This window comes from Chaetodon auriga, chromosome 5 (assembly GCF_051107435.1).
Source record: "Chaetodon auriga isolate fChaAug3 chromosome 5, fChaAug3.hap1, whole genome shotgun sequence".
Lineage (NCBI taxonomy): Eukaryota > Metazoa > Chordata > Actinopteri > Chaetodontiformes > Chaetodontidae > Chaetodon > Chaetodon auriga.
Window position 1 is genome coordinate 726,992 of NC_135078.1, and position 18,899 is coordinate 745,890.

The 18,899-nt window shown below is 41.4% G+C and overlaps 1 protein-coding gene across 1 annotated transcript in view; it reads left to right on the forward strand.

Moving 5' to 3' along the window:
- The window catches only part of ccdc125 (coiled-coil domain containing 125), a 76,583-nt gene extending 75,593 nt beyond the window's left edge, over positions 1-990 (forward strand). Inside the window, 2 exon segments of the mRNA XM_076730461.1 lie at positions 297-515; positions 517-990. Coding sequence (XP_076586576.1) covers positions 297-515; positions 517-612 — 315 coding nt within the window. The 3' untranslated portion in view covers positions 613-990.
- The last annotated feature ends 17,909 nt before the right edge of the window (positions 991-18,899 follow it).

Genomic DNA, 18,899 nt, shown 5'->3' on the forward strand with positions numbered 1-18,899 from the left:
GACAGTGCCTTGGGAATGAGATGTCAATAGAATGACATAAAAAATTATAATAAAAATGACAATAACTTGTTCTTAATTTATCTGTTCATGATGTAAAACATTATCTTTGCCCTGCTGTCTAGCATAAACTCTAAACCACCTTTTAGCACCTTTACCATCATTACTATTCTGCAGCTATTGGTAGACCTAAAGCTTTTAAGAGGTTATAATGTAAGATGTCATTATTATTAAGAATTTCCTCTTCTACAGAGAGTTATTTTTCTCCATATTTATTCACATTGTTTTTCCTGTTGTAGCTGAATGACAAGGAGGAGGCCCTGGCCCACCAGAGGAAGGTGAGCATCATGTTAGCCCACAGTGCTGAGGAGCTGCAGAAAAAGTTTCAACTGGATTCACATTGCCAACCATCAAACCCTTCACAGTCCAGAATCCCATCAAATCAACCACAAGACCCATCAGAAAAGCAGAGTCAGTCTCAGCAAACATCTGATACATCAAAGTCTAAACACAAAGTCTCATCAGAATCCAACATCCAAGCATCAACAACTAGAGGTGCTGGATCCCCATCTTCAGCAAGGACAGCCCACCATGTCTGTTGGAGTACATGACTGAATTGAACTGAATTAACAACAGGAGCTGTCAGACCCATCACAGACCAACATGCAGCCACTGTCTAACCATAAGGGCCATTAGTCTGAAATCAAAATATTACAACAATCAAAGTCCTGATCCACCCACAGGAGTGCTGTGCCTCAGCCACAGACATAATAGACAGGGATTGATCTTGTAAAAAAATGTAGGAAGACATAGATATAGCACCCGTGATGTCACACAGAGGCTGTATCTGAGGGACTGGTATGAAAGTGTACAATTTGATCTGACCACACACCACTGTACCAGCAGTCACTGGAGCTAAAACACCCAAATATGATCCTTGGAAAGGAAGGGTAATAGAGCATAGGGGGGACCTAGTGGAAACCACCAATAGGCTGAGACATCAAGCCCCACAAAGTTTTTACTAGATTCAAATCTGCACTATATGAGTGTACATTATTTATTTCCCAAACCTTGTCAAGACCTTCTTAAACTTGATGTTATTGATATGAAATGAGGCATTGAAAAACCCAAGACCAGTCCCAGTTTGTCCTATCATGAGTGAGTAGTGTCCAAGTAGGAAATGTTCCCGTTAGCAATCAATCTATTTGCTCCATGTAAATGTCTGTCATGCTTGACCAAAAGGCAATGAAATAAATAAATACCTTGATGTTTGTGTTTATTAGTGTAGTTGAATGCGGTGCAACATTATAACAATATTTTAGGAAGGAGGATGGCTAAATTTATGGGTGTATAAAATCTTTGACAAGCTTGATGCTACAGATAATACAATGACCATCAGAGTATAAAATAGACACTGTATCGCCCTATTTGATTAATTAATATTTTAATCACAGGAAAAGTACAGGCCAGGTTGCATATTGTAATATACAACTTTTAACAATCAGTGAGGTAATGTACAATGGCTAACATTGTGTATCCTCCTCAGCCTTCTTTTGAAATTGCAGATGCACATTTTGGAAGTTTAAGAAATAATGAACAAGAATGAAAATGCAAACCTATATGCCATCAAAACAAACATATTTAGTTTCTAAACAGTTGGGGTGAACTTAAAATAAAACATGAAAAGATAATGGAATACATTAAAGTATCTACAGCACAGAATGTTTTTGTTTAAGTCGAAATGGTTTAACTGCATTTGTAAATATTAACCAAAAATCAACTGGAGAAACTCAAAGCAGGTCAGGTTTGGCATTTTCAATGAATTGACAAATTGGGCTACTTGTGTGGGTAAAGAATGTGAGATATTTATTATGAAGTCATGAGGATACATTGTAAAAATAGTTCCACCCATGTGGTGTAAGTTTTGGCTGAGTTTGCAGGACCCAAAATACTAGGCTCATCTCTACAAATGAGGCAGGAGTCAGGAAAAACAGTTTAAACAGTTTCATGAATAATAAGCAATGACTGAGTTCAAGTGAGGCAGAGTCTCTTGTACTGAGCTGTAGTGATGGGCACGGCAGTTCTTTTAGATGTACTGAATCTCTAGAATCAGTTCACTAGAAAGATTCGTTCAAAAGATTCGTTCACTGAATCCACGAATCATTCAGTGCCTGGCAGGAGGAGCCTGCGACTCCTGAATTGATATACGGCTGAATGGTTCAGGTTTCAGTTCAGTTCACAGCTTCCAGGACCAGGAGACGAGTGTTGTGACTGTGTTGCTTTGACAAACATATTTGTAAATATAAAACTCGTTTATAAATCATAATGTTTTAAGTGTCCTGTCCTATGGTATGCTATTTAACTGGTCTACTCGGCAAATTGGGCTCAGTGAGCGTGATCCCCTTAGTGAACGTATACCCCACAGTACATTCAGTGAAGGATTCACACTGAATATGCACCGTTCCCTCGCAAACTGTCGCAACGAGATGATCAGACAGTCACGCATTTTCTCAAACTGCAGGTTTTACACACTACTTGTTACATGCTGTGTCCTACTGTACGTGAGTTGTTGCGGTGGCAAATTTATCAGAGTTTAAAAAAAAGTTAGTTTTCTCCGAGGTACACTTGAACACAACGACACAACACTAACGCGCGGTCCCTCCCTCCCTGCCTACCTGCAGCAGCTCGCCGGCTGCCCGCCTGGCGCTGCTGACAATTCAACTGAACTGACTGAGAAACGAACGAATCACTTGAGGAAGTGATTCGGTTCAGTACGTTCACTTAAAAGATTTGTTCTTTTGAATGAATCGTTCGCGAACGACACAACACTACTGAGCTGGAGGGTTGGCAGATCCGAACTCCTTGTGAGAGCAGACAGACTGGTCCAAGTGGACGAACGACATGGACAAAACAAGTGTGGGCTAGGCACCTGAGCACAACAGGGAAAACAAACAATTAGGAATACAAAAGGCAGGCAAGTACTGACAGAGTACGAGCTTCAGGTCTGGTCGTTACCATGCAATACAACGAATACTGGTTGTAACCCGAGTGTTTATATACTGAGCGAGCAGGTGACAAACAATTTCCCCCGGGATCAATAAAGTATATCTGATTCTGATTCTGATTCTGAGTCCTGATTGACGATTGAGCAGGGGTGTGCTCAGGAGGCCTGTCCCAACATGCTGGACATGCCCTACAGCAACACAGACACGGACTAGACAGGCGGGGGAGAGATAGACAGGAGACACAATGAAGGGGAAACACCTGAGCACAGAGGTAGAAAGGACTGTGCTGTTTGTTTTCAAATAGAAACATTTTTTAACATAATTTACATTTTTGGAAAAACTCCATTCACGATTCTTTATAAAGCACAGGTAAAATTGTCTTCATATAGAAAGAATAATCATCCCTTTGGTCTAAACAAAACTTAATTACAGCAAAATGAATACATAATCATCAGTGTGCAAACCCTGACAAGCATAACTGATGAAACAACAATTTTTGTGTGGCTACGTAATGATAAATTGTACACGGAGGTTCTGCTTTTCCTTGTTTGCTGATACAAGACTGTAACCTATAAAATATTCAGAGAATAAAATAGTGAAACTTGATTATGTGTTTTCTTTGACTTGGACACTTAATTATTTCTGTAGGTTACTGTAACATGATGTTGCTAAATGCAAAATGTAGACACATGTTTGTAAAGTGGTGCTGTTTATCTTAGTGTAATTATATTTAAGAATGTTAATTGTGAGCCATAGTTAAATTAACAAAATAACTATGCTTGTGAGAAAAGTGTACTAATGTAATCGGGGTGGTTTTAGGACCCAGGGGAGCGTAAAGAGATACAGTGGAAGTAGTGCGCTCTCTCGAAATGAAATGGCAGGGGTGTTAATAAAAGGCAAGCGGGAGGAGGAGGATACAAGATGGCGGAGTGAGAAGCAGCTTTTTGCAGGCTCCGTTAAAAAAGTATTGTTTTGTCCCAAAATAGCGAATTTCTATGCAACAACCCATATCCTCATTAGGATTTAACCCTGCACACTATTTTTACTGAAAATTTTTCTGAAAGTACACAATTTTTAAGTTTTTTTTTTTACATTTTTTAGAGGACGATGTGGATGCTAACATGTCAGACCATGACTACAACTTAACTGCTCTCTGCAAGGCTTGTGAAGACAGTGACATCGAAGACATCGAGGTGGACGAGAATTCTTCCAAAGAAAGTAAGATTAACCCGACTCATACACCAATTAAAAGCCCAAACCCCAAGAAAATGAAGGGGAAAGACAACAGTAGGGATAATGAACATAATGGTGACGCCATTCTCCATGCTGTTCAGGCTCTGACTGGGAAAGTGGATGAACAGACTGAACTGTTAAAAAGATTGGACAAACGCATCAAAGCTAATACTACGGCCACAAGAGAAAACAAACACGAAATTATTCTGCTCAAGAAAAAGATTGACAAGCTCCAAAGAGAAAACAGCACGCTTAAAAACGCAATGGAGGAACAGGCTCAATACAAAAGGAGATGGAACCTGAGGCTGACTGGTCTACCAGGAAAGGCTGGAGAAAACACAAGAGAAATCGTCATCGGGATACTCACAAGAGTTGTGCTTCTATCTGTGGACCGGCTGCAAGACACCGTGGATACAGTCCACCGCCTGGGTAAACATAACACCGCAGCTGCCTCTAACAACACGCCGAGGACAATCATCATCCAGTTCAGGATGAGAACCACCTGGGTTGAAGTATGGAAAAAATCGAAGGAAGTACGAGTATGTAGTGAGATGCATATTCGCTTCAGAGAAGACTTCTCCAAAGAAGATCGGGAGGCTCGTAACAAGCTGTGGCCACTGGTTCAGGAGGCCAAGAAGAAGGGGAAGAGAGCGTTCCTGAAGGAAGGATACGCTCTGATTGACAACCGTTGTGTGGATCCTAATTGAACAGCTTATAATGTTACACCGGTCCATAACAGGTACCGTGACTTAGTTTGACAGCTCTATGAATGTTCAGATATCTTAAGGGTTGTTGCAATAAATGTTAATGTTGAATTTTGAAAGGGACATATCAGCTACTCATTACTGTGCACCATTTTCTTCATGCACACTTGTTATCTATTGAATGTTATCTTTTTTTTCTTTAAATACGTGTGGATTAAAGAACAATGTAAAATTTAAGGCAACATTTCTTTTTTCTAAGGAGCAGAAGAGCAATATTATTTTTTGCAAAAGACTCATTCAGTGGAAGCAGACACTAACTTCTGGAAACATCAATGAGGAGACTGTGTTTTCTTCAGTCATGGGACTTTGTTATATTTTGTACTCTTATTTTTTAGTAGATGTGTCATACACTAACTTCACCACAACAAATTTCTTGTATGTGTAAAATCGTACTTGGCAATAAAGCTTTTTCTGATTCTGATTCCTGATTCTGATTCAGTTTCTGATTCAGCTGGAGTAATGATCCCGTTCAACAGGTTTTCTGGAAATGTAATTAACCACACAAATGACACCAATGGACATTGGCTAATGATGGTGATTGAGTTTAATGATGTTAAATATATTTTGATTTGTGTATATGGTTATAACAGAGGGACAAACCACTTTATTCTTCCTTGAGCAAGATGCTGAAGGGATGGAAAGTGACCTATACTACTGACAAAGTCATAGTTGGAGGAGACTTTAATTTAGTCCCTGACCTCTGGATGGATCATCTTCCAACAAGAGGGCAAAGTCACTACTATGAGGGAATCATAGGTGATTTTATCACTGAAGGAAATTTGACTGTTGGAGAATGAGAAACCTCAATACCAAACAATACACATGGTATAATTCGGCTAACAATGGTCAATGCTCAAGATTAGACTTTTGGTTAATTTCTACCAACCTGATAAATGAGGTCCTTAAAGCATCAGCATCACCCCTAACTGACCACTGTGCTGTTTCAGATTCTTTTCGACTAGGTGGGGTTAAGCCTATCCCTAACTCTTTATGGAAGTTTAATAATAGCCTTCTTGACAATGAGGAGTTTTGCAATGAAACCAAAAACTTATTAAATGAAATGAATCAATTAGAAATGTCACCATTGAGTAAACGGGAGTGGTTTAAATTTAAAATTAAAGAAGTTGCCATTAAAATTAGTAAATTCATCTCTAAAGCTAAAAAACAAAAACAAGACATTATTAATGATATGAATAGATTGTGTCAAAAAATAGACTTATCCTTAGAAGAACAAGTCGAATTAAATAATCTACAAAACCAATTGGACAGTCTATATCTGGAAAAAGCAAAAGGAGCATTTATATGCTCAAGAGCTCGCTGGCTCGAGGAAGGTGAAAAAAAATACTCCCTATTTCTTTAGTCTAGAAAAACAAAGACAAACAAAAAAGAAAATTAATAAGCTACTTATTAATAATATGAACATTGGCAATGAAGACCAAGTCAATGAGGACATAAGACATTTCTATAATAAGTTGTATACATCCAAATTTTCAATGGATGACTATCAAATATTTTTCAAAAAAATTAGCGAATGTAGCAAAATAATTGATGAGAATTTTAGGCAACATATGGAGGATAAGGTTAGAATTGAAGAGCTAGATCTAACAATTGGGCGGGTGTCAAAAAGAAAGTCACCAGGAATGGATGGATTAACAGTGGAATTTTATATCCATTTTTGGAATGATATCAAAGTACTGCTTTATAATGCCTTTTTGGAATGTATTTCATCTGGTCATCTGTCCCCTACCATGAAAAGGGGTGTTATCACCTTAATTCCAAAGTCCAATAATGATAAACTGTTGCTGGATAATTGGAGGCCAATTGCCTTATTATGTAATGACTACAAGTTGCTAGCACATATATGCTCTAATAGACTGGATATGGGGTTATCAAAAGTAGTGGATGAGTGCCAGTCAGCCTTTGTGAAAGGTAGAAACATATATAACCATACTAGACTGATTCTTGACCTATTAGATTATAGAGAGAACATCACAACAGACAGTTATGAGTTGTTTCTAGACTTCTTCAAGGCTTTTGACACAATTGAACATCCTTTTTTGTTGAAAACGTTACAATTCATGGGCTTTGGAAGTAAATTCTGTGACATCATTGAAATGCTTTACACTGATATCAGTAGCACGGTCTCTCTGAACCCAGAGATGACTCCTGGATTTAAGTTGCTACTTGGAAATCGACAGGGTTGCCCCATTTCCCCAAAGCTTTTCATATTGGCAACCCTACTGTTAACATTACTAATCAATAATTCCAATGACATACAAGGAATAACAATTTTTAACAAAGAGTTTAAAATAAGTCAATTTGCAGATGATACATCTATCTTTTTAAAAGACAAATTAATGTTAGATAAAACTCTCAGTATTATCTCAATCTTCTCTAAAGCATCTGGCTTATCTCCTAATATCAAAAAATGCGAATTACTCCCTATTCATACAAACTGACTCCTCTATTGCTTCAATTAGAGTTGAATCTGAAGTTAAATACCTACTGACGATATCTAAAAACTTAATTAGAAGAGAAGACGCTAATATTTCTAACTGTATTACGGATATGAAGAAATCACTTAGTCACTGGTTAACCAGGGACCTTACTATCTTTGGCAGAACCATTCTGTCTAAAGCTGAAGGCATTTCCAAACTAATTTATCCCTGTCACTCCCTATATATTTCCTCTAACAACAAGTTCCAGATCAGGCTATCTAATTTTCACAAGCAGATTTTGCATTTTTGGAAAATGATATTTACCCACAACTTTTCTCCCCATAATTCAATCTTATGAAACAATAGAGTAATATCACTTAATCAAAAATCAATCTTCAAGAGCAATTGGTGTAAGAAAGACATTATATATATATATATCCATTAAATCTGTTATGTTATCATCCATTAAATTAAATTTAATGGATGATAACATAACAGATTTAATGTTATGTTATCATCCATTAAATCTGTTATAACAGATTTAATGGATGATAACATAACAGATTTAATGGATGATAACAATGTCATTTTAAGTTATACAGACTTTACAGAAAAATATAATTTAAATTGTTCTCAAAGAGAATATAACAAATTATGTAAACTGATTCCTCTGCTTCTGATTCACAAATTTTATGATCTATAAAAATTCCCCACCTGTACTACCAAATTTATTGATAGGACAATATAATCTGATTGATAAAAAAATGTAACAATAATTTTATTAGTAGGTTTTTGAAAGCCAAAATGTTTCGTGACTATAACAGAAGGTTTATTTGGCAGGGATCTACTTCTATTACTTCGAGTACATTAGACAAAGCATACTCAAAATTTATCAAATGGCCTATTTTACCTAAAGTCAAAAAACACACTTTAAAGTCATAAACAAAATTTGTCCTGTGGCAGAACTTCTCAAAAAAAGATTTAGTTTTGAGGTGGATCAATGTTCCTTCTGCAGTGATGAAAATGAAACTCTGGAACATCTGTTTTTTTTATGCCCATTACACAATGTTTTTGGTGTGACATAATAAATTGGATCACTCTAAAAATTAATGATGTGCCGCCATTTGAATTATATCATATTATTTTTTATATGGATCATCTAACCTTGTCTGTTTCAGGCACTATGAACATCATGCTACTACTGGGTAAATATCATATCCATTGTGCTAAATGGAAGAACGCTAAGCCTTCCTTCCCTAGTTTTATTAATGATTTGAAGTTATTTTTTTCATTGCTTAAAAAGATAAAAAGCAAATATGCCAAGAAATTAAGCCTGGACTTTGCCCATCTACAATTCTAAATTATAACTTATTTCTATTTTATTGTTCTGCTGATCCTTTTCATGTTAAATTTTAATGCCTGATAAAATGTATCTTTCACACCTTATCCCATTTGCTATTATTTGGTGTTGTTTTGCTTTTGTTTCGTTGTGATTCATGAATCCCCTAATGTTATGTTTTTGCACTTTTATACTGAATTTAACTCGTCTGTATTATTATTATTATTATTATTATTATTATTATTATTATCCTCTTTGAGAGTTTGTATTTTGAATTGCTCAATAAAAAAAAATAAAATTAAAATAAAAAAAAAAAAAGGCAAGCGGAAGTGCTCTCTCTTTCTCGCTACCAATGCGCGCACACGTGGAGTGCAGCCAGACGCAGGCCGATCAGCCGGTGAAACGCCAAACATTTACTGCGTTAGGCAAGACATGAATGGAAGTGTACCGTTCAAATATGTATATAGATGTGTGTAAATGTGGGGTTTAAATAAGTGATGGCGAGATGAAGCTTCTTGAAGCCTTGAGGCCTTCCAGCCAAAAGCTTCACAAAAAAGTTCATTTCTCAAGGCTTCATGTACACACAAACGCCCCCCCCCCCCCCGCTGGTCAAAGACTAATAATATTATTATAGATAGCCACTATGGAGCGGAACCTATAAACTATAGGTAATTGTAATTGTTTTATCAATTTATAACACACTTAAGACTGTCCTGCAACAGTACAGCCATGGGAATGACTGCCAAGTAAAATAAATCAATTCATCTTAATAACTGCATTTCAGGTATCGTTTATGTATTCATTCATAAATATAAAATTTAGATTTTTGTTTAGTGTATTATGGGAATGTAACATGACAATACAATGGAATCTAATATTACTTGTCAAATGTTTAGCAATTAATAATGTTGTCAATGTTTAAATAACTCATGATGTAAGGGGAACAATTGTTTTCAAACTATTGCAATGTTTTAACAAGGTAGGGGGCAGTGGATGTGCTTGTGAACATGAAGAGGGCAGTGAATTTCATTGTGCAATTTAAGGACTTTATTCATTTATATTCAGAAACAAAATATGGACTGGGTCCAGCCACATTCCCCTCATTATTGTCATGCAAAGCACAAAAATGCCTCAGCATGGATGAGGTGTTGTTGTACCCCAATTCTTTAGCACACAACAAACACTGCACCTTGGATTAAAAGAAAAGACAGTGAAAAATATAGTACATTGTAGGGGTGGGCGGCATAAACCGTATACGGTAGAAACAATATAAATTTGGCCAACGGTAGATTTTGACTGTACTGGCCTTTTCTCTGAGAGAGTTGTAACACCATTTTTCTTTCTTCTCTTCCTTGCTCTCTCTCTGGAATATTTCTAATAGATTAGCTTGCCTGCCGAAAATATTTTTTTGATTTTTGTTTTGTTTTTTGTTTGTTTCCTCCGAGAGAAATGTAGAGAGCTAAATCTTAAGTTTAAATGCGGTCTGATCTGCTGCAGTAGCCAGTCACAGTAGCATCTGCTCTCAACCCAGAGAGGTTTCTGAGTAGGTGCCATTATTGCTTTTTTTTTGTCTTTTCCTTTTTTTTTTTTTCTTGTTTTTTTGTTGTTTGATGTCAATTTGTATTGTTTCTGTCAATGCCAGGGGTATCAAAGATCAATTGAAGAGGAAATGTCTCTTTTTATATTGCCAGAATAAAGGGGCAGACTTTTATTTTGTTCAAGAAACTCATGCTGTACAAACAGATATGTTATACTGGAGGAGTCAGTGGGGTAAGGATATATGGTTTTCCTATGGTAGCAATAGATCAGCAGGGGTAGCTATCTTGCTCAGGAAATTCAAAGGCCATGTAATTAAACATTTTGCAGATACAAATGGGAGATGGATAATTCTCTTACCAGAACTTGACCACTTTCAATTCATTCTTGTAAATACCTATGCTTTCAATAATAAGCAATTGAATATAACGTTATTCTCAACACTGGAAAATAAGATTGCTCAACTGTTATCAACTTTTCCCTCAGCTTAAGTTTTATGGGGTGGGGACTTTAACACAGTGATGGATGAAAGCATGAATAGATGGCCTCCCAGAGAGAAACAAATAAATGAACTGGAAAATGTTTGTGACAGGATAAGCTTGATTGACATCTGGAGACACTGGAACTCAGATAAAAAAGCATACACATGGAGCAATAAAGATGGGTCTCTTCAATCACGAACAGATTTCTGGTTAATCTCATCAGATATTGAAAACAAAGTGGATTCAGTTACAATAGAACCAACAGTTCTTACAGATCACAAAAGCGTAATAATTAGAATTAATATGGGAATATCCTCCTTGAACCGACATCTTACTGACACCTTACCGTGATGTAGGAGTTTGAGTACCCGAATGATCCTTGAGGCTATGTTGTCCGGGGCTTAATGCCCCTGGTAGGGTCTCCCAAGACAAACAGGTTCTAGGTGACGGGTCAGACTAAGAGCGGTTCAAAAGTCCTTATGAAAGTTAAAAAAACGAGGAAGCTTACGTCGCCTGGATTGGCGTCACCAGGGCCCCACCCTGGAGCCAGGCCTGGGGTTGGGGCTCGCAGGCGAGTGCCTGGTGGCCAGGTCTTTGCCCACAGGACTCAGCCGGGCGCAGCCCGAAGGAGCGACGTGGGCCCGCCTTCCCGTAGGCCCACCACCCGCAGGAAGGACCAGAAGGGGCTGGTGCCTTGTGTTGGGTGGCAGTCGTGGGCGGGGGCCCCGACGACCCAAACCCTGGACGACAACTCTGGGGGGGGGGGGGGGGGCAGAGCTAGTGTGGGAGGTTGATCGGTACCGGCTAGATAAGATAGTCGGGCTCACCTCCATGCACAGTCTGGGCTCTGAAACCCAACTCCTTGAGAGAGGCTGGACTCTCTTCTACTCTGGAGTTGCCCGCGGTGAGAGGCAGCGAGGTGTGGGCTTGCTTATAGCCCCCCAGCTCAGCCGTCATGTGTTGGACTTTCCCCCCACTTCCCTGCGTTTTCGGGTCGGGGAAAGGTCTCTCACTGTTGTTTCGGCCTATGGGCCGAACAGCAGTGTAGTACTCGGCTTTCTTGGAGTCCCTGAGAGGGGTACTCGAAAGTGCTCCAACCGGGGACTCCATCGTTCTGCTGGGGGACTTCAATGCTCACGTGGGTAGCCACAGTGATACCTGGAGGGGTGTGATTGGGAGGAATGACCTCCCCGATCTGAACCCGAGCGGTGTTCTGTTATTGGATTTCTGTGCTAGTCACAGTTTGTCCATAACGAACACCATGTTCAAGCATAAGGATGTCCATCAGTGCACGTGGCACCAGGACACCCTAGGCCGGAGGTCAATGATCGACTTTGTAGTCGTATCATCTGACCTTCGGCGGTATGTCTTGGTGAAGAGAGGGGCTGAGCTGTCAACTGATCACCACCTGGCGGTGAGTTGGATCCGCTGGCAGGGGAGGAAGCGGGACAGACTTGGCAGACCCAAACATACTGTGAGGGTCTGCTGGGAATGTCTGGCGGAACCCACTGTCAGGGAGGTGTTCAACTCCCACCTCCGGGAGAGCTTCGACCAGATTCCGAGGGAGGTTGGAGACATCGAGTCCGAATGGACCATGTTCTCCACTTCCATTGTTGATGCAGCCGTCCGTAGCTGTGGCCGTAAAGTCGCCGGTGCCTGTCGTGGTGGCAATCCCCGAACCTGGTGGTGGACACCGGAAGTAAGGGATGCCGTCAAGCTGAAGAAGGAGTCCTATCAGGCCTGGTTGGCTCATGGTACTCCTGAGGCAGCTGACGGGTACCGGCAGGCCAAGCGTGCGGCAGCTCGGGCGGTTGTAGAAGCAAAAACTCGGGTCTGGGAGGAGTTTGGGGAGGCCATGGAGGAGGACTACCGGTCAGCCTCGAAGAAATTCTGGCAAACCGTTCACCGCCTCAGGAAGGGGAAGCAGCTCTCTATCAACACTTTTTACATTGGAGGTGGGGAGCTGTTGACCTCGACTGGGGACATTGTCAGGCGGTGGAAGGAATACTTCGAGGATCTCCTCAATCCCACTGTCATGTCTTCTGCAGAGGAAGCAGAGACTGGGGACTCGGAGGTTGATTCATCCATCACCTGGGCTGAAGTCACTGAGGTAGTTTGCAAGCTCCTTGGTGGCAAAGCACAGGGGGTGGATGCGATCCGCCCTGAGTACCTCAAGTCACTGGATGTTGCAGGACTGTCCTGGTTGACACGCCTCTGCAACATCGCGTGGCAGTTGGGGACGGTGCCTCTGGATTGACAGACTGGGGTGGTGTTTAAAAAGGGGGACTGGAGAGTGTGTTCCAACTATCAGGGGATCACACTCCTCAGCCTCCCTGAGAAAGTCTATTCCAGGGTACTGGAGAGGAAAATCCGGCCAATAGTCAAACCTCGAATCCAGGAGGAACAATGCGCTTTTCGTCCTGGCCGTGGAACACTGGACCAGCTCTATACCCTCCACAGGGTGCTTGAGGGTTCATGGGAGTTTGCCCAACCAGTCCACATGTGTTTTGTGGGCTTGGAGAAGGCATTCGACCGTGTCCCTTGCGTCATTCTGTGGGAGGTGCTCCGGGAGTATGGGGTTGCAGGCCCTCTGTTGAGGGCTGTGCAGTCCCTGTACAACCGGAGCAGGAGCTTGGTCCGCATTGCCGGCAGTAAGTCGGACCTGTTCCCGGTGCATGTTGGACTCCGCCAGGGCTGCCCTTTGTCACCGGTTCTGTTCATTATTTTTATGGACAGAATTTCTAGGCGCAGCCAGGGACCGGAGGGGGTTCGGTTCGGGAGCCGGCAGATTTCATCTCTGCTTTTTGCAGATGATGTTGTCTTGTTGGCTCCATCGAGCCAGGACCTTCAGCGTGCACTGGGACGGTTCGCAGCCGAGTGTGAAGCAGCTGGGATGAGAGTCAGCACCTCCAAGTCCGAGGCCATGGTTCTCGACCGGAAAAAGGTGGCTTGCTCCCTCCGGGTTGGGGGAGAGATCCTGCCTCAAGTGGAGGAGTTTAAGTATCTTGGGATCTTGTTCACGAGTGAGGGAAGAATGGAGCGTGAGATTGACAGGCGGATCGGTGCAGCGGCAGCAGTAATGCGGTCGCTGTATCGGTCCGTCGTGGTGAAGAAGGAGCTGAGCCGAAAGGCGAAGCTCTCGATTTACCGGTCAATCTACGTTCCTACCCTCACCTATGGTCATGAACTTTGGGTCATGACCGAAAGAACGAGGTCCCGGATACAAGCGGCTGAAATGAGTTTCCTCCGCAGGGTGGCGGGGCACTCCCTTAGAGATAGGGTGAGGAGCTCTGTCACCCGGGAGGAGCTCAGAGTAGAGTCGCTGCTCCTCCACATCGAGAGGAGTCAGCTGAGGTGGCTCGGGCATCTGTTCCGGATGCCCCCTGGACGCCTCCCTAGGGAGGTGTTCCAGGCATGCCCCACCGGGAGGAGACCCCAGGGAAGACCCAGGACACGCTGGAGTGACTATGTCGCTCGGCTGGCCTGGGAACGCCTCGGGGTCCCTCCGGAGGAGCTGGAGGAAGTGTCCGGGGAGAGGGAAGTTTGGGCGTCCCTGCTCAGACTGCTGCCCCCGCGACCCGGCCCCGGATAAGCGGGTGGGAATGGATGGATGGATGGATGAATTTCAAATTGTTGGAAAAATTATGAGTTTATCAGGTAGAATAAACCTGTCGGAAGAAGAGGCAATAGAACTGCACAAGCAGAACTTGATAAAGCATACGAAGATAAGGCCAGAGGTGCTTTTGTCAGATCCCGAAGAAAATGGCTAGAACAAGGTGAGAAATGCACAAAATACTTTTTTTAATTTAGAAAAGAGAAACTTTGAACAATCTTCACTGAGTAAACTCAGAATCAGTTATCTCATATGTGATGATGAAAAGCAAATCTCACAGTTTGTGGCCAATTTCTATGAGGGACTGTATGGGGCAGATCAGTTGAATGAAGATTGATATGGATATGTTTCTGAAAGGAACAGACCCAGAGACTAAAAAAATCGATGATAAATTTAAATCAATATGTGATCAAAAAATCAATATAATAGATGTACAAAACTGTATTAATGCTTTAAAAGACAACAAATCTCCAGGTAATGATGGACTAATAGGTGAGTTCTATAAAGATTTCAATACAACACTAGCTCCTTTTTTGGTCGCAATGTTTGAGGAAGCTCTAGAAAAAGAGGAGCTGCCCCCAACCTTGAAACAAGGTCTTATCAAATTAATTCCAAAACCACAAAAAGATAAACTTAACATTGAGAACTGGAGACCAATCAGTCTACTGAACAATGATACCAAAATTTTTGCCTTGATATTTGCCAAAAGATTAAAGCAGGGATTAAATGAAATTATCGATGAAGAACAGTCTGGTTTTATGCCTGGAAGAAACATAACCAATAACATATGACTAATACTGGATATGATTGACTATAATGATTATATATTGGATGATAGCCTTATCTTGTTTATCAACTTTTATAAAGCCTTTAATACCATTAGTCACCAGTTTATTACCAGGGTTATTCAATTTTTGGGATTTGGAGAAGGATTCCTGAAAGTAGTCAGAACTTTATATAAATGATGCACTGGGTCAGTGAAGCTAACAAATGGAACAACCCCCAGATTTGATATTAGACGGGGAATTAGACAAGGCTGTCCACTGAGTCCTCTTTTATTTTTGCTAGTTGCACAGGTTATGGCAGTGCATATCAAAAAAATTCCATTTCTAGGTATTAGAGCTCTAGACAGAGAATTCAAATTATCTCAACTGGCTGGTGATACAGCAATATTTTTAAAAAACAAATATGAGGTGAATACAGCCATTAGATGCATTGGAGAATTCTCAGCTGTATCGGGCCTGAGAATGAACTTAAATAAATCTGTGCTATTTCCAATTAAAAATGTGATCTAGTACAACTTGACAACATTCCTGTGAAAAACTCAGTTACTTATCTAGGTGTTGTGATTGATAAAAATGCAAACATCCACTGCAATCTGAATTATAATCCAATAATTCAACAAGTAAGCAAAAAAGTTTAATATATGGCTGATGAGGGACCTCTCATTGAATGGGAGAGCGCTTCTCTCTAAGGCTGAAGGTATATCAAGGTCTGTTTATGTATCCTTACCATTAGTAACGCCTCCTGCAATTTGCAAAAGCTTAGATAAAATTCTGCTTAACTTTATTTGGAGGAATAAATGTACTTAAAGAAAGGGATTATGTGTCACCCCAAGAGGTATGGAGGTACTGAGTTTTGAAACGTTGAATAATACCTTTAAAGTGAAATGGTTATCAAATGTGATCCAAGAGAATGAAAACATCTGGAACACATTCCCTAAGCATGTTTTTAATGGTGTTGGTGGAATAAAATATCACCTGAAATGTAATTATAAAAGGTCGCATGGTGGCGCAGCAGGTAGTGCGCGTGCCTCACAGAAGAAGGTCGCCGGTTTGATCCCCGGGTTGGGCAGGGCCTTTCTGTGTGAAGTTTGCATGTTCTTCCCGTGCATGTGTGGGTTCTCTCCGGGCACTCCGGCTTCCTCCCACAGACCAATAACATGCTCATTTTGTTAATTGGTGACTCTAATAATTGTCCTTAGGTCTTTGAATGTGAGCGTGAATGGTTGTCTGTCTCTATATGTTGCCCTGCAATCGATTCAGGTTCAGGGTGTACCCCCGGCCTCTTGCCCGTTGACAGCTGGGATAGGCTCCAGCCTCAACGCAACCCTGAAAGGGATAGTCGGTATAGAAAATGAATGAATGTAATTATAAAATTGAAAAATTACTAACTATCTAACTTCCACAAACAAGCCCTACTCGCGTGTAAACTGATTTACTGGCATAACTTTTCACCAACCAACCTTTACATCTGGAACAATGAGAGTATTCTGTATAAAAACAAGTCACTGTTTTATCAACAATGGTTTGACCATGGTATGGTTCTAGTAAGTCAACTTCTTAATACAGAAGGACAACTGGTGCGTTACGATGAATTTCTCTCTAAGTTTTAGTTACCAGTTTCACCAAAAGAATATGCTATAGTTTTTGATGCTGTACCAAGGGGCATATTGCACCTCCTCAGAGGCTCAGGAGTCTCTAACGAGGACTCACTTAGCAGTGCCATTTTCATTGACGGATTAGATATCACAAAGAAACGTTGCTCCAATAATTAGAAACTGCTTGCAAATTACAACTCTGCCACCAGGGCAATTCTTTTGGAACTCTCAATATGGTGACATCAACTGGAGCAAAGCGTGGTTGGTTGGTGAAAGGTTCTGTATTGGAAACAAAGTAAAGGAAGTATCTTTCAAGATAATGCATGAGCATGAGCATGAGCATGAGCATCTTCTCCCGCTTATCCGGGAGTGTGTCCTGGGTCTTCCTCTGGGCCTCCTCCCAGTGGGGCATGCCTGGAACACGTCCAGGGGGCATCCGATAGAAATACCCAAGCCACCTCACCTGACTCCTCTCGATGTGGAGGAGCAGCGACTCTACTCTGAGCTCCTCCCAGGTGACAGAACTTCTCACCCTATCTCTAAGGGAGCACCCTGCCACCCTGCGGAGGAAACTCATTTCAGCCGCTTGTATCCGGGACCGCGTTCTTTCGGTCATGACCCAAAGTTCATGACCATAGGTGAGGGTAGGAACATAGATTGACCGGTAAATCGAGAGCTTCGCCTTTCGACTCGACTCGGCTCCTTCTTCACCACGACAGACCAATACAGCGACCACATTACTGTTGCCGCTGCACCGATCCGCCTGTCAATCTCACGCTCCATTCTTCCCTCACTCGTGAACAAGAACCCAAGATACTAAAACTCCTCCACTTGAGGCAGGAACTCTCCCCCAATCTGGAGGGAGCAAGTCAACCATTTCCGGTTGACTCTCATCCCAGCTGCTTTACACTCGGCTGCGAACCGCCCTAGTGTATGCTGAAGGTCCTGGCTTGAGGGAGCCAACACGACACCATCATCTGCAAAAAGCAGAGATGAAATCTGCCAGCTCCCGAACCGAACCCCCTCCGGCCCGGTGACAAAGGACAGCCCTGACGGCTTAATGCCGGCAATGCTGACCAAGCTCCTGCTCCGGTTGTACAGGGAAAACTTTCTGTTTCTCACAGGCTCCAGCAAAATGCACCTCTGTCACACACAAACCAACAAATCGCCAACACTAACCCACGAAGTGTGAGTGGATCCATTGTGGTATATACAGTATTGTGGAAAAAATTAGGACACCCTATGAAAACGTGTGTTTTTTGACAAATTTAAACATGTGGATATTTAATATCTATTTTAACAATACTGAGAGATTCAAGTAACATAACTAAACAAGTAAAACTGAAGAAAATATTTTTAAAACCTTCTGTAAAATGTAATAAAATAAAAATACAATTTCTGTTGAGGAATGAATTAGGACACCCCCACATTTTTTCCCTCTTAAATTGGCTGAAATCACACACAGCTGTATCATATCAGGTGCACACGATTACAACATTGTCACTCAGCATTTTGAAGGAGACTTGCCCTGTTTAAAACTCAGTCATTCTGTTTGGTGTACTCCTGACTGTTGACATGAGAGTGAACACCATGGTGAGATCAAAAGACCTGTCTGAGGCCTTCAGAAAGAAGATTGCTGCAATGTATGAGTCTGGTAAGGGATTTAAAAAGATCTCAAAATATTTTGAAATCAGCAATTCCACTGTCCAGAAAATAGTGTACAAGTGGAGGACATTCAAAACAACTTCCAACATGCCCAGGTCTGGCCGTCCAAGCAAGTTCACCCCGAGAGCTGACCGCAAGATGCTTAAAGAAGTCGCCAAAAACCCTAAAATCTCATCACAGGACCTACAGCAGCCACTGGCGAAACTTAACTTTCACGGGAGGTATGCAAGGAGGAAGCCTTTGCTCTCTAAGAGAAACATTAAGGCCAGACTTAAGTTTGCCAGAGAGAACATAGACAAAGAACAGGACTTCTGGAATAATGTTCTTTGGACAGATGAGTGTAAAATTGAATTATTTGGACATCAGAACAGAGGACGTTTGGTGCACACCAAATACTGTGTTCCAGGAAAAGAACCACATACCAACTGTGAAACATGGAGGTGGAAG